Genomic DNA, 15,730 nt, shown 5'->3' on the forward strand with positions numbered 1-15,730 from the left:
GTCTATTTTTGTTCTTAAATTTCACTCCTTGGACTCTATTACCTTTATCCTAATATATTTCTAACATACTCCCCTCCTGAGTTAATTTCCATGATCCTACTTCTTTGGAACTGTTACATTGATGCTGCCACTCCTACTTATTACTTATTACCTCTTGTCAATTTGACATTGATTTTATATATTTATGTATTAATTTACATATTCTATGTATTTGCAAATATAGAATTTTATTTTGTATACACTTCAATATGATATTATAAAATGTTTTATATTAAGAGGAACTTACATAGCTAGTTAGTGGTTTTTACTCACTATATACTACTTTACTACTCATGCTTTTCCTTTCTGTAGTTTCAGTTACTCATGCCCAATCATGGTTTTAAAATATTAAATTGGACATTTCAGGATAAACAAATTGAACACCATTCTGAATAGAATGATGAAGTCTCATGCCATGCTGCTCCTTTCCACATAAATTGTGAATCATTCCTTTGTCGAGTGAATCAGTGTTAGATGCACTACCTGCCTGTTGATTGTTTAGTATCCATCTCAGTTATCAAATCATCTGTGGTGATATCCTGTGTTTATGCCAAGGATAAACTTTATATTTAAATTGGCCCCTACATACAAGAGTAGCAATGCTGGGAATTGTGATATGTCAGAGAGAGACTATTAAGTGTTTTCTTTAAGTGATAGTTTCAACTTAAGGGATGAAAACAATAATATACTTTGGTTGTTAAGATTTGTGATATCAAATTTATTTGTGAAACTCTGAAGAAGGAAGAAATAAATACCACTTTTATTCTCATACTTTAATGCAGAAGTTATACCTACAGTGTACAATAATTTCTTAGTTAAGATAAAAAAGACTTTAAGAATGTGCATGCTAGTATGTATAAGAAAATATGTAAGCTTTGGTACTAGTTGTTTAAGCAATCATTGAGGGTTGGGGGCCATAGAATATATCTTCTATTCACAAAAGGAGAATGATACATTTTTGATAGTGTTTATACTTACTTGATTTAGAAAAAACTCAGTAAAGTTATTCTTACATAAAAAAGGTTAAAAGACACATTTATGGCTGTAATATTGTATTGCTTTACTAATTTCTGTACTCATGATAGTTGATTTGTTTCTAAATAAATCTTTTTAAAATTTGAAGTACTCTGAAATCTATGTTATTTATAGTGAAAGTGTATAAAATGGTTTTGGTATTTTTAAAAATGTTTATGTTTAAAAGGAAGAATGTAGTACACTGAGAAGAGCACTGTACTTAATCAGGACAGTTCTGGCATTGTTATTATTAATTATACTATTACCAAGTAATTTAATTCTGTGATAAAATCTGTTAAATGCTCTGCAAAACCAGTATCATGATTTGCAATAATGAAGAGTTTTAACTGTTGAGTATTGAAGTATCCCTTCTGGATACTTAAATTTAATTTTTACTTAGCTAATAGTGAATGTAAACTCTCCTCTTCAGAATTTTTGAAAAAGATGAGCACGTGTTGAACAGATCGTCTCAGAGTAGCCAGTTACTATCACCTTGTGAGTCTCAGAAATTTGTAAGACTAATAAAGATACATTCTTCAGAACCAAGAGTTAAAGGTACAGAATTTGTTTATCATTTAGAAACCTCATTTTTTCTTGACAGAGAGGTAATAAAAAGTAATTTTAGTTATCACTTGGTGTAAGCAATGGCAAACAATACTGAAGATGTGTAGGCATGGGAAAGTAACATTTTAACTCTTCTTGAGAGCCAACAGGATGTGACTTGTACACGTATCTTTTCATTTTTGGAAAGGAAATCATTTGTGTAATGCTTTTTAAAAGTGTTATAGTCTGGTAGCACGAATGTCAGACAAGGATGATTAGCTCTATACTAAAGGGACAGTTGTTGTAATATAGTGATGGTCGTTGAAATGTTTAACTCAATTTCATTCAAGGGTCTGCAGATTAATCACATTGTATTATTTTAATTTTTCTTCATTAATATCACTACTCTGTCTTCTTTAGAATTTTAAGAGTAGTTTTGTCACTTGGCCATTTTGTCATTTCACATTCATGATTATTGTAATAACTAGTATATAGTAGTGAATTAGAAGGCTTGAAATAATTTCATATTTTAAGATAAATACTCTTAATGTTGGAGAGGTGAAGGCTTGGTCTTGGTGTATAGCTCAATGACAGAGTGTAAGCTTAACATATATAGGCAATGAGTTTAATATCATGTTTGGTTTTGTTTTTGGAATTAATTTGAAATAATTATATATACTTAATATATATTTAATCTAGATAAAAAAGAAGAAAATTCAGTCAATCAAGAAGAAAATTCAGTCAATCAGTCAAAGTTTTCTAGTAGTGATTTGAGACAAAAAGAAAATGATTCACAGGTGTGTTTTCTGTTTTTAATGTCATAAATGTTTCCATTAAATGAAATAATAAATGTAGGTAGGATACAAGGATGTATGTGTGTGCTTATGTATACATGCATGTACTACTATTACCTCATTGTCTAAAACATGTAAGAGTTTCAGTATGGCATTCAGTATAAACTTCCCCTTGTGACTAAATATATAAAAATTTTTTAAAAATACAAAACCTGGTAGTTAGTAGATCAAAACTTTTGAGAAATATCTGTTAAACCCTTCATTACAGTACTGATTGCAAAGGCTGTACCCCCAACATTGTTTCACAAAGATTTCTGTCACTAGCAACGTATCAGAAACAATTAAATTTTTTTTCTTGTTTTTTCAAGACAGGGTTTCTCCATGTAACAGTCCTTGCTATCTTGAAATTCTCTTTGTAGGTCTGGCTGGCCTTGGACTCACAAAGCTCTGACTTGCCTCTGCCTCAAGTGCTGGTATCAGAGGCATGTACAACCAGGCCTGGTGACAATTTACTTATAAAGAGAAAAAAAATGTGACTCCTACAACAATATGGATTGTTGCTCTTGATTTTGGTTTACTACCAAAGCTTAAAGGTTCAAGATCCTATTGCTGAAGATACCATACATTTCCAATATAGGACTTAGAAGATTTGAGTTTGATCTGACCGGGAAGTCTCCCTGCTGAAAACAAGTTCTCTTGGTATTCAAAGATGCTATTTAAGCTACCAAGGGAGAAAAACAAATAATATTCCTACATCCAATAAGGCCTGTGAACCACAACAAAGAGGTGTATATCACTGTCTCTTTATTCCATTGAGACAGTGTCTCTCACTGAACCTAACCCTTGATATTTCAGATAAGGCGACTGGCCCATTGAGCTCCTGGGACCTGCCTGTGCCAGAATCCCATGCTCAACTGTTACTTGGGTGCTGGAAATTCAAATTCAGATCCTCATGCTTGCACAGCAAGTGCATTACCAAAAGCCATTTCCCTAGCCCCTAAAAAGTACGTATATATGCAGAGAGGCAGAGAGACAGACAGAGAGGCAAGGTCTTGAGATACAATGTTGAGTGGCCTCAAACCCAACTTCCTCTTGCCTCTGCCTCATAAGTACTGGGATTATAGGCATACATGACCACACACACACGCGCGCACACAAACACCACTTAACTAATTCTAAATAATTTGCTGCCTTGTCATAATGAAAAATAGAAGTTAAACAAAAAGAACATTTTCACTATAGTGATACATATCTTTAATTGCAGTATTCATGAAATAGAGGCAAACAGATCTCTGTGAGTTTGAGGCCAACCTGGTCTACATAGCAAGTTCTAGGCCAACCAGGGCTACATAGTAAAACTTGTCTTAGGGAGGAAAATAAAAAAAGAACCCTTTCTTGGGAAAACTAGGCTGCCAAGGGAAAAGAAATTTACATTTCAGATTATTTGGGGGAGTATAAAAGAAAATAGAATTTATAAGATTTAACAAAGTACTATAAGACATGAAACAAACTAGTTCTCAGAGCAAAAGGTATTTTATAAATAAACAGCAGAAAGTGAAAAAATTTAAATGTCAAGCATTTCTACTTCAAAATGTACACAATAGATTAGTAAACAGAAAAGCAAAAATTAGTGACATTAAAAGATTTGGTTAATGAGTCTAAACAAATAACCCTCGTCCCCACAAAACAATGGCGCCAAAAAAAAAGATAAGTGTGTTTATCTTCTGGATAAACAGAAGATCATTCTAAATATGGAAAATAATTTTTTAAAAAAGCAGAATGCTACATAAGACTTTTTAGGCACTAAGTCTTGGGTCAGATGGATATTTCTGTAAGCCAATTTAAGTTATAAGCAGGCTAAAAAAATGAATAAAAGAAAACCACAAGTATATAGTCTCCCAGGCAGAACAAATGCAATATCTAATAGCTAGTGTTATCCTTCTCCCTACTCTTTTCACCATATAGACCTAGACTCAGGTTCTCAGGTGAACTCCAGAAAGCTTTCAGATTGCATCAGATGATGGTCCTGACTGTTGTTGTTTTTCAAGCCAGTATTCATAACCACTAAGCTACCTTTCCAGTTCCTGCTTTTATTTCCTTAAAATCACTACCCTTGCTAGGTGGTAGCGGCACACGCCTTTGATCCCAGCTCTCAGGATGTAGAAGCAGGTGGATCTCTGTGACTTCGAGGCTAGCCTGTTCTACAAGTGCTAGTTCCAGGACATTCACCAAAGCTACAGAGAAACCCTGTCTTGAAAAACAAAAACAAAACAAAACAAAAAAGATACTTCAAGGACTGTCAGCCATCAAAAATTTAATTCACTTTTTGCATAAAAAGTAAAATGCATAATCCACATCCATAAAATGTACTATTTAATAAAGTGTAAGTTCAATGACTTTTCATATACAGGTTGCACAACTGTCACCACTGATCCCAGAATATTTATATCATCTCATATGTTTTTTAAAGGACATAGAAATAAGGTAGTCAACTTGATTAGTGAATATGGGTAAGAAAAAATTTTAAAAAATTATATTCAATGTAAAAAATACCACAAATAGTTACCATACTTGTCAAAAACATCAAATTATGTAATAATCCTAAATCTTTTTGTTTCTCAGCTTATATGCCTTTATGTTTCCTATGCAGTTATTTCAATTAATGTGTGTAGTTGTAGATATTGATAATGGTGATGATTATGAGAATTGAAATGCTAATGTAATTAGAAACTTCAGTATAACTATGATACATGATTATTATTTTGTATAGGAAATCTAATTCTTAATTTTTTCTTTCAGATATTTAATGACTCTGATATGGATAGTAGTTCAAAATGTTCACATGTTACAGGTTTTATGCAATTCAGGTAATTTTTAAAATAAGAAAATGCCCAAAGGGTTGGGGTATGGTTCAGTGCTATTGTATTTGACTGCTTTCAGTTCCTAGTGCTGCCTCCCCAAACAAAAGAAATGTTATCATATCTGAGATAATTTGTAAATGTTGACTCTGAAGTAATAAAAATTATATTTGTTGCATTTTAGGTTGAATCAGTCAAATTGCAGTCAATGGATTGAAAAAGGACATACAGGTATTTACTGTTTATGATTTTCCTGAATACAAGTTTTGTCAGTTTTTATATTAAATAAATTATCTGAATTTTTCATCTCTGGTTAATGGACACAAATGTGGTTTAAGGATATATTTTTATCAGAAAATAAAATGAATACATTGACTTATAGAAAATTTGGAAAACAGAAAAATATAAAGGAAACAAAATATCACTAACCAGGCATAACTGAGATAATACATCCTGATGTATATGTCTCATCTACATAGTCTCATAGTCTTTTTTTAAATGCACGGATATATTTTTTCTCTAGCCCCCAAATTTGAATTATATATGTAATTTATATACCATTTTCCTACTCAACAATATACAATCATCACAAATAAAAAATAGCATGAGGTTATGTTTCATATCATTAATTTTATTTGTAATGACTGCATAGTATTCCAATGAATAAATACAGCAGATTTCAACTATTCTCATATCTACTTGTTTCCAAGTATTTTTGCTAATATAAATAATGCTCCCTGTATTAGTTTATATTAACTTTTGCTGCTTTGACTATTTTATTTGGATGAATTTAATAGAAATGTTACTGGACACACACACACACACGCACACACACACATATATATATGAGTTTATTTCTCCAAGATCAATTTAACTGTTGGAGCTATAGCATACAATAGAAGGTTTTAATCTTTTCCAAATGTCTGTATATGGGTATATACAGGTAGATGTGTAGTTACTAAAGCATACACATGATTATATGTTTGTATATTGTATACCATGTGCATGTACATGTAGCACAAATTCTAATTGGTCTTAATAAATAAAACCCAGAGTCAGATATTAGGGGGTGAAAACTGAAGGATCAGAGAAGCAGAGCAGCCAGTTGCTGGAGAGACCTTTTACCTCTACCGATGCTCAGACCATAAGGGCCAATTCTGTCCTCAGACTGCATTGAGCTCCTGTCTCCTCCTGCTTTATATTCCTCTCTCCACCCAGCAATATCACTCCTGTTTCCACCTCCCTACTGCTGGGATTAAATGTGTGGAATCCCGAGTGCTGGAATCACCCTCGTGTGACTTGTTTCTCTTTTAGACAGATTCAATCTTGTGTAGCCCAGTGTGGTCTTGAACTAATAGAGATCACTCTGCCTCTGTCTCTTGAGTCCTGGGATTAAAGATTTGTGCCACCATTCCCTGGCCCCTAATGGTTTAGCTCTGCACTCTGTTCTTCAGGCAAGCTTTATTTGTTAAAACATTAAAAAAAAATTATTACATCTTCCCTCTTTTTCTAAAACAAAAAAGAAGGCTGTAATGAATATAAGAAAGACTATATACATTAAGTAAATAACTATATATAATATATACAATATAATATGCACATCAACAATGTCTAGTCCATTTGCATTTGACAAATTCAGAGAAAATACTCCATTATCTATCCTATCTTGGTAGTCTTGGGAATGTGGGCGTCATGCTCTTAAATTTGCTTCCTGCTGTCTGGGGGCGACAGCATCTTTATGGGATCCTGAAAAGAAAAAATTGAATTGTCAAGTCCTGGGACAGGTAGCTCTTTCATTTGTTGTCCAGTTTCTGTGTAATGGGAAGGTGCACGGATTGTCTCAAGCCCTAGCTAGAGTAGTCTGTGAAGCCAGACCATCTCAACTTGTCAACTAGAAATTGTTCTGAGCAGTTTTTAGTCCTAAACTGATCTTTAGGTGGTGTTTTCAGCTTAGTGGTGTTATCATAGTTCTGGAGGAATCATCAATGTGGGACCCCATCCTTCTTTTGGAGACTTCAAAGATTACTGTTAGGCATGCTCATGGTTCACTGAAGAAAACTGATAGAGACTCAGACCCAAAATCATAAACAGGAAGGTAGATGAAACCTTTTTCTAGAAATAGTACTTTATATGACTAGTAATATCATGACAAAAAGTTTAAATGAATATATATATATATATATATAAGTTTATATATCTTAAGAGAAACTGTTAAAGAATCTATATAAGACTAAAGGATTATGAGATTGGTAGCAATAAAATAGTCCTTAAAATTTTGCTTTTCTTCTGTCCCATATCAGATGGCTTTTCTGGCATGATACAGAGATTTTGAATTTCACTTTAATAAGCATGGTTGGGTTTAGAGAAGGAGAGAGCCACACTCCAACTGCAAAGCCAGCTTTAATCTTTAATTGGACTAGGATTACAAAAAGACCATTTGCATTACATGTCTGTAGAAACAAACATTTGGGAAGATTTGTGAAATTTTATCCTGTTGGAAATGTGATACACCAATCGACCAATTTATTCTTTGAGACTTTTTTCTAGATTTGTCCTTTTTCTTCAGCTATCTCATTTGTCCAGTAGTCTTCAGATTTCTTAGCTGGATGTCTTCATTCTCCTGAAAAGACAAAAACAAAAACCCTTCTCTTTTGGCAAGTTATATCTGATCAAATGAAAAGCATTTGTTAGTTTTATAGGTTGGTTTAAATGGCCATGCTGCTTGATGAACTGTGGGCCCATCCTCTAATTAAGAGTTGTCTCTTGTTCAAATCTCAATTTTGATGGTACCCATAACTTTTCTTCTCCTGTGGAAACAAAAGCAAAAACCCTTCCCCAACCTAACACATGTCTTGGTTTCCTTTCTGAGGTCAGTACATCTTTATATTGACTGATTTAATTCTGTAGTTTTTTTCTACTATACAATGCCTCTCCACAGCTGTTGTTCCTTTATCATTAGCATTTAGAAAATTTAAAGTTAATAAAGCATTATGCAATCTATTTCTGGGCAGTATTTATCATCCCTTTCTGTTTGTTTAACATATCCTCTATAGTTTGATTTGATCTTTATATAACTACCTGGCCTGTATGATTGTGTGGTATACATGTAATATGCTTTATATTATGATAAGCAAAAAAACGGTTTCATTTTCTTAGAGACATATGCTGGAGCCTTGTCTGTTTTTATTTGAACAGGTTTACCTATGGTGGCCATAACTTTTAGCAAATGTGTGATTACCAAATCAGCTTTTTACGAACTCAAAGCAGTTGTCTGTTGAAAACCTGAATAGATATCAGTTGTGTGGTGTACATATTTTAGTTTCTCAAATGTTACAAAATGGAACACATCCATCTGCCATATTTTATTTTTTTTGAGTACCCTTTGGTTTACTTCCTGCAGGTAGTGGTGTTTGGTTGTATAAAGAACAAGTAGGACATTTTCTTAAAATTTCCTTATCATCTTGTCACATGATAGAAAAGTCTTTTTTTTTTTACCTTTGCTATTGACATGACTTTTTTTTATGAAATTCTAAGGTCTCCAGCACATTTCCAATAAATAATTGATTGATTTCTGCATTACCTTGTGCTAGAGTGCAACCGTTATTCCCTACTGCATCTAACTTCCCTGGGGGGCAGAGGGTGAGTCAAAACAGAGTACTACAACACAGACGCCGGGAGTTTGTGAGCAAAACTCAGTTTCTTACAAAAGAGGATAAGTTACATAGGGCAGAAATAACAGCGATTGAAGGTTGTGCTCTCATCTGTCATGTTAGCAATGTGTGATAGGCTCTGGGTTTGTGTCAGTCATTGTTGGCTTCTGGGCAGATTATGAAACTAGCTTTGTGGGAGCACCTTAGTTTTGTAGAAGTATTTTTATTGCATGAGCTTGCTTTTTGATTTGTTGGTATATGCCTGCTATACTAGAGTATCTGGCAGACCTGTATGGATCAGATGTGTGTTATGGAATATATATATATGGAAAGATGCCTATTTCTAATTATATCTTGTAATTGAATAAATAATGAAACTACTTCTGTATCATCTGGTATAAATTCAGCAGTTTCAGTATGCAAAATAACTCTTTCTGCATATTTCAAATCTGTAACTATAGTGAGAGGTTCTTTAAAATCCCTTAGTACCATGGGAATAGCATATAATTCTGACTTTTAAACAGAATCCACTTTACTTAAGTTTTCTGATTTGTAATGTGCCTTTCCTGATTTATTTGCATTAGTATAGAATGTAGAAGCTCTAGTTATTGGTGTGTCCTATAAAATGTGAGGAAGGATCTAGCTAGTTCTCATTATAAGTTGAACTCTCATGGTTTTGGGATAGTTATTGCTAATCTCTCTCAAAAATTATTATAAGCTCTTTGCCAGGGTTCACTTTCTGCCCATAATTTGTCAATTTCATCATTATTAAAAGAAATTATTACAATATTTTCAGCTGGGTCTATTCCTGCTAATTTATGAAGTCTCAATTCTTGTTTTAGAATTAACTCAGAGACCTTTTCCACATAAGTTTTTAATTTTTTACTCAGTTTATATGGTAAAAAGATCCATTCTAAGATAATATCTTCCCTCCTCTTTAAAATTCCTGTAGGGGAATGTTTGGAAGGTACTAGACCAGAATGCAGTTAAGATTCAGATCCACATGATCCACATGTGCCTTCTGTAATTTCTCTTCAATCAAAGCCAATTTTCTCTCAGTTTCAGCTGATAATTCTCTGACAATTAATTCCCTGTCTCATGTTTTGTTTAAATTAATCAGGTCACCAGAACCTCTCTCAATAGTGCACTGTAGATGGGAAATGTTTTCTGACAATCTTCGGAAGTCATTGAGAGTCCGTAATTGATCTCTCCTAATTTGCATTTTTGAGGTCTAGTATTTTGTAAACCTATTTTATAGCCTAAATAATTAATAGAATATCCTCTTTGTATTTTTTCAGGAGCAAGTTGTAATCCCCAACAAGGCAAAATTTTCTATATATATATACTTATATATATTCATATATATATATATTCTAAAGTATCTACATTTGAATCAGATAACAAAATACTGTTCATGTAATGATACACTATAGATTCAGGAAATTGCTTTATATATCATTTCCAATGGTTGATGCACAAAATATTGGCACAAGGTGAGACTAACATTCCCAGTGGGAGAACCTTTCATACAGAATTCCAAAGGCTGGTTGATTTTTCAATATGCTGAGCATTTAACTACTCCTGTTCCAGCTGTTCTAAGGCCTGCCGTTTCTTTGTTGTTAAAGACCATTGCTTAACCTATACAGGTTTGTCTATTAATCATTTTAAAGGTAGGGCTGTTGGTGCCTTTGAAAGATCAGTAGCTGTTGTGGCCTGTTTTTGAACAATCTGAATGGTCAGTGACTGTTCTTTATAATTCCTTTTTATATTTTCCCCCAGAAACATGTTAATTTTTTTCTGCATAGTTAATCTGAATATTCTATTGCTGTAACAAATCACGTTCCCACAAATTCATTGGTTTGTTAGCCACACATGGCTTTAATTTTTCTCTTTGTCCTTCTGGCCCTATACATTTGGCAAATTTCGTGCTCTGCTTTACCTGAGATAAAGTTCTAATCCCTAAAAGCTAAACATTTACCTCCTGAAGAGACCAATTTGGATGCCAAAATTTTGATGAAATTATTATTACATCTGCACCTGTGTCTACCAGACCGTCAATGACATAATTTATTCGTATTTTTAATTTTGGTCTTTGTTCATTTAATAGAAATTTGCCAAAATACACATTTTATGGTCTCCTAAATTTTTTGTTCTCTCTTCTATAGCTGTTCTATCATCCAGAACAGTTTATTTTCTTACTATAGGCATTAGGTTCTTTAATTGCTCTGGGAAGCAGTTTACTTCACAATGATAGGAAACAACTGAACTGAATTTGGCATAGGGGCCTGCCAGAGGTCTCTCATGGACTTTCCCAACGACAAAGGATTACCTTAAATGTCCCTTGTTGATCTACATTTATTTTTCCGATGTCTACCATTGTCACACTCTCTGCATAATACAGAACAGAGGGGTGTTCTGTTTGGATTATGCTTAGAGAAAACATTGTTTCTAGGAATACCCTGTTTACAGTCTCTTTTAAGGTGACCTTGTTTGCCACAATTGAAACACTTGACATTTTGATTTTTTTTCTCAAACCTCTGGAAATCACCTCTCCCGTCCAAGCATCATCATTGTCATGAGATTCAATATTGATTGTATATTGGATTCATTCCTCCAAGTGTGCTGATCTTGTCTTTAAAGGCCTAATTATCCTTTTGCATTGATAATTAACATTTTCAAAGGCTAGAGATTCAATTATTATTTGTTTAGCTTCTAAATTTGGTGTCACTGTTTACTGCTAATGTCAATCTTGGTAAGAAATCAGTGAAGGTTTCTTTTGGACGCTATGTGACTTTCATAAGTGACTCAATGTTCTTTCCTAGTCCTTCAATTCTGTTGCAAGCATTCAAAGCTGCTGCATGGCATAAAGCCAGGATGTGACCATCATACTGTGATTGTCTTTCTACATTAGCATAATCTTCTTCTCCAAGAAGTTGATCTTGGGAGATTTTCATACCTCTAGCTCTATTCCATTGTTCAGTGATCTTAGCCTCCTGTTTCCACCAGGTCCTTCATTGTCATTGTGGACCAGGCTCCAAGACTGCTGTAACCAAGTATCTCCAGTCTTTAGGGATGATTCTATTACAAGTTCACCACAAACTAAACATCTGCTTCACAAATGGTGAATGCATGCAACATGAGACTGTTGCTTCCTTGAATCTCCTTAAATCTAACATTGCCACAGGAGTCCAATCAGCCCTTCCAGAGCCTCTGTCATTTGTCAAGTTCTGTAAAGTTACTGGATATATTAAGGTTTGTTGTTTGAAAACTTTAGGCTGTTCCTCTCTAACTTTATAATGCAATGCTAAAATTGATTCTCTTTAAATTCCTCTGTCTGGATTTGAATATCTCTGTAATCTGTTTTGTTATGTTTTTCTAAGGCCTGTATCTTGGCACTCATACCAAACAACTTCTTAAGAGATAAATGACAACAGAGATTATAAAAATGATAATTAATAGTATGTCAATCCCAGTTGATTATCTCTTTATTTAATTGTTCCATTTTTGAAACATGCATTACATAGTCATACAGAAACTTAACTTTCTCTATCATAATTGTGTTTCCCATTTTCTAACATGGGAAAAAACTCCCTCATTTAACTAATTCCTCCCTTTTAGAATTCCCAGTTTTCTCACCAGATCTGCCAATGATGACAATATGAGGCTGACTGCTGTTGCATAGAACAATAAAAGTCTGACAGATTTCAAGGAAGCTACCTAGTTTGGCAGCAGCCCAGGAAGGGGATCCAGGGAAAGCCCATGAGGAGTGAAAAAAGGAAAACCTACCTAGCTGGTGTGGTGATTACACCGAACATGATCGCTCCTGCCTATGCCAGTGGCTGCAAAGCCACAGCAAGTATTTTTGTGTGTGTGTGTGTGAATTTATACCCCCAAAGTTGGGTGCCAGTGTAGCACAAATTCTAATGGGTCTTAATAAATAACACCTAGAGTCAGATATTAGGGGGTGAAGCTGAAGGATCAGAGAAGCAGTGTGGCCAGCCACTAGAGAGACCTTTTACCTCTACCAGTGCTCAAACCAAAAGTCCTCAGACTACATTGAGCTCCTGTCTCCTCCTGCTTTATATTCTTCTCTCCACCCAGCCATATCACTCTTGTCTCCACCTCCTTACTGCTAGGATTAAAGTTGTGGGATTCCCCAGTGCTGGGATCACCTTTGTATGTATTCTGTTTCTCTTTTAGACAGATTCAATCTCCAGTAGCTCAGGGTGTCTTTGAACTAACAAAGATCCTTTTTGCCTCTGTCTCTTGAGTCCTGGGATTAAAGGTTTGTGCCACCACTCCCTGACCTCTAGTGGCTTAACATTATTTGTTAAAACAAACAAAATATCATTACACGTACATATATATTTACATATATATATATATCCTATTAATGAGTAACATTATCCCCTGTATCATGCTTATATTGAAGTCATTTTTTTTCTTTTTGAAGTTTTCAATGAGTCATTCTGATACTATATACAATTTTGTAAACTGGGGGTGGAGAGATGGCTCAGTGGTTAAGAGTACATCAGCACTTCCAGAGGACTCAAGTTCAGTTCCTGGTACCCACAATGACGACCTACAACCACCTATAATTCTAGCTCCAGGAGATCTGTTGACCTCTTTTGGCTTTCTTAGGCTGGCACACAAATGACATACATTCACATAGATACATACCCATAAAGAAAAATAAATCTCTAAAAAATAGTTTTAGATACATACTTTTTCAGAATTGTCATTTTCTATCAGCCTGTTTTTCTCACATCGTTCAACTGAAACAACATGTGTATCCTATATGGCTGAATACTTTATTTACATTCCTCTAAGATAAAAAAAAAGCATTATGCCTTTCCTGTGCTTGTGATCTGCTCCAGCTGTTTATAATCCTCTGCATAAGCTAAGTTTATTGCACTAGATAGGAAAATATAATTAATCTCTTAAGAACAATGTACCTTTGACATAGAGATGTTGGAAAATATATATAATTGGCATAGTACTACCTGTGTTAAGCATGTGTAATGAAGCTTCATACTTAAGACCTATAATTATTTTTTAAAAAATAGACTTTCAACAATCCTAAACCATAATTTGAGGAAATTAATATGTAGCAAAAGTAATAGTTGTGATTTAAGTACAAGAGGCAAAAGGTACAAAGCTTTCAGAAAATAGATTTCAATTATGACTTCAAGAGAGGCATTTCCAATTTTTAAAGATTTATTTTATTTACTTTTGATTTATTTTTAGTTATGTATTTTTATATCAGAGTGTGTGGGTATGTGCACATGAATGAAGGTGCCCACAGGGGCCAGAAGGTGTTGGATCTATTGAAACTAGAGTTATAGGCAGTTGTGAGCTGACCTTTATGGATGCTGGGAACCAAATTCAGGTCTCCTGTAAGAGTAATACTCACTCTTAACTGCTAAGCCATCTTTCCAGTTCTCAAGAGAAAAGATTTCTCAAATAATAACTAAACGCCTAATTAATAAAAACTAATCATTGGTTATATTAAATAAAAAATTCTGTTTATCCAAATATATAATAAAAAAGGAGACTGTGGAGATAGTTCAGAGGTTAAGAGTACTTGTTGCTCTTGCAGAGGAGATCTGGGTTTGTTTCCCAACATCTACATTGCCACTAATAACTACCTGTAACTCCAGTTCTAGAGGATCCAACGCCCTCTCCTGGCCTTTGTGTGCACTGTACATATTCAGGAGACATAAACATACAGGCAAGACACATGTAAAATAAAATATCTAAAAAAGAGATACAGTAAAAAAGGAAGAAAATGAGTCATAAAGCCAAAGGATATGTTAATAATACATAAATCTGTCTGGAATAGTTCCACAGAGTGTAAAGGACTTTTACAAAACAAGCAGATAAAAGCAGAATATGTCAGAATAGAGGCTTGGGCGTGGCTTAGTAGGTAAACTACTTGGTATGCAAGTGTGAAGACCTCGGTTAGGATCACTAGAAGTCAGAAGAAAGCTGGACACAGTAGGATGTGTCTTTAATATCAGTGCTGCTATAGTGAGATGGAAGGTGGTGAGAGGACAGTTCCTGGAATTTATAGGCCAGCTTGCCTAGCATATGTAGCCACAAACAAGAAACCCTGTCTCAAACAAGATTAAAGGCAGTGATTGAGAATCAACACTGTCTTCTGACTTCCAAGTGTATACACACACACACACACACACACACACACACACACACACGTGAATATATAAATAGACATACAGGAAAAGAAAAGAAAATTAAAACTTGGAAAATAGAAATATGTTATTTGTGACTGGAGAGATAGCTCATTGGTTAAGAGTACTGACTGCTCTTCCAAAGGACCTGGGTTCAATTCCCAGCAACCAAATGGCAGCTAACAACTGTCTGTAACTCCAGGATCTGACACCCTCACAGACAAACATGCAGGCAAAATACCAATGCACAGAAAATGAAAATAAATAATTAAAAAAATAAATATGTGAATTGACACTTCGAAAGAAACTTCTGGCAGATGAACATGAAATGATGCTTAGCAAATCATGGAAGTGTAAAGCTACAGTGAGATACTATTACACATTTGCCAGATTCACAAATCTAAAAAGTCTACCAATATTATTATTCATGACAGTGTTGATCAATAGGTGCTTTCATAAGCTGGTGATATGAATAATAATTAAAAGATCACTGTATATTGAAACCACCTAAGTTAGAGCTAATTTTCTGAGATTTTGTGATTTTTACAGCAACTAGTTTTCTCAGCCAAAATTGGTACAGTCACTTTAGAAAAGTTTGATACCTGATATTGGGAGATACACATACATACTCTGTGTGTCAT

At 34.2% G+C, this 15,730-nt stretch overlaps 1 protein-coding gene across 1 annotated transcript in view; it reads left to right on the top strand.

Annotated features, from left to right (window-relative positions):
* Positions 1 to 15,730, top strand: part of C11H14orf39 (chromosome 11 C14orf39 homolog) — a 41,062-nt gene that overhangs the window by 12,429 nt on the left and 12,903 nt on the right. The window contains exons 10-13 of the mRNA XM_048415767.3: positions 1,484 to 1,608; positions 2,296 to 2,393; positions 5,190 to 5,257; positions 5,433 to 5,479. Of these exons, the coding sequence (XP_048271724.3) occupies positions 1,484 to 1,608; positions 2,296 to 2,393; positions 5,190 to 5,257; positions 5,433 to 5,479 (338 nt within the window). The remainder of the gene's footprint in view (positions 1 to 1,483; positions 1,609 to 2,295; positions 2,394 to 5,189; positions 5,258 to 5,432; positions 5,480 to 15,730) is intronic.

This window comes from Myodes glareolus, chromosome 11 (genome assembly GCF_982192425.1).
Source record: "Myodes glareolus chromosome 11, mMyoGla1.1, whole genome shotgun sequence".
NCBI lineage: Eukaryota > Metazoa > Chordata > Mammalia > Rodentia > Cricetidae > Myodes > Myodes glareolus.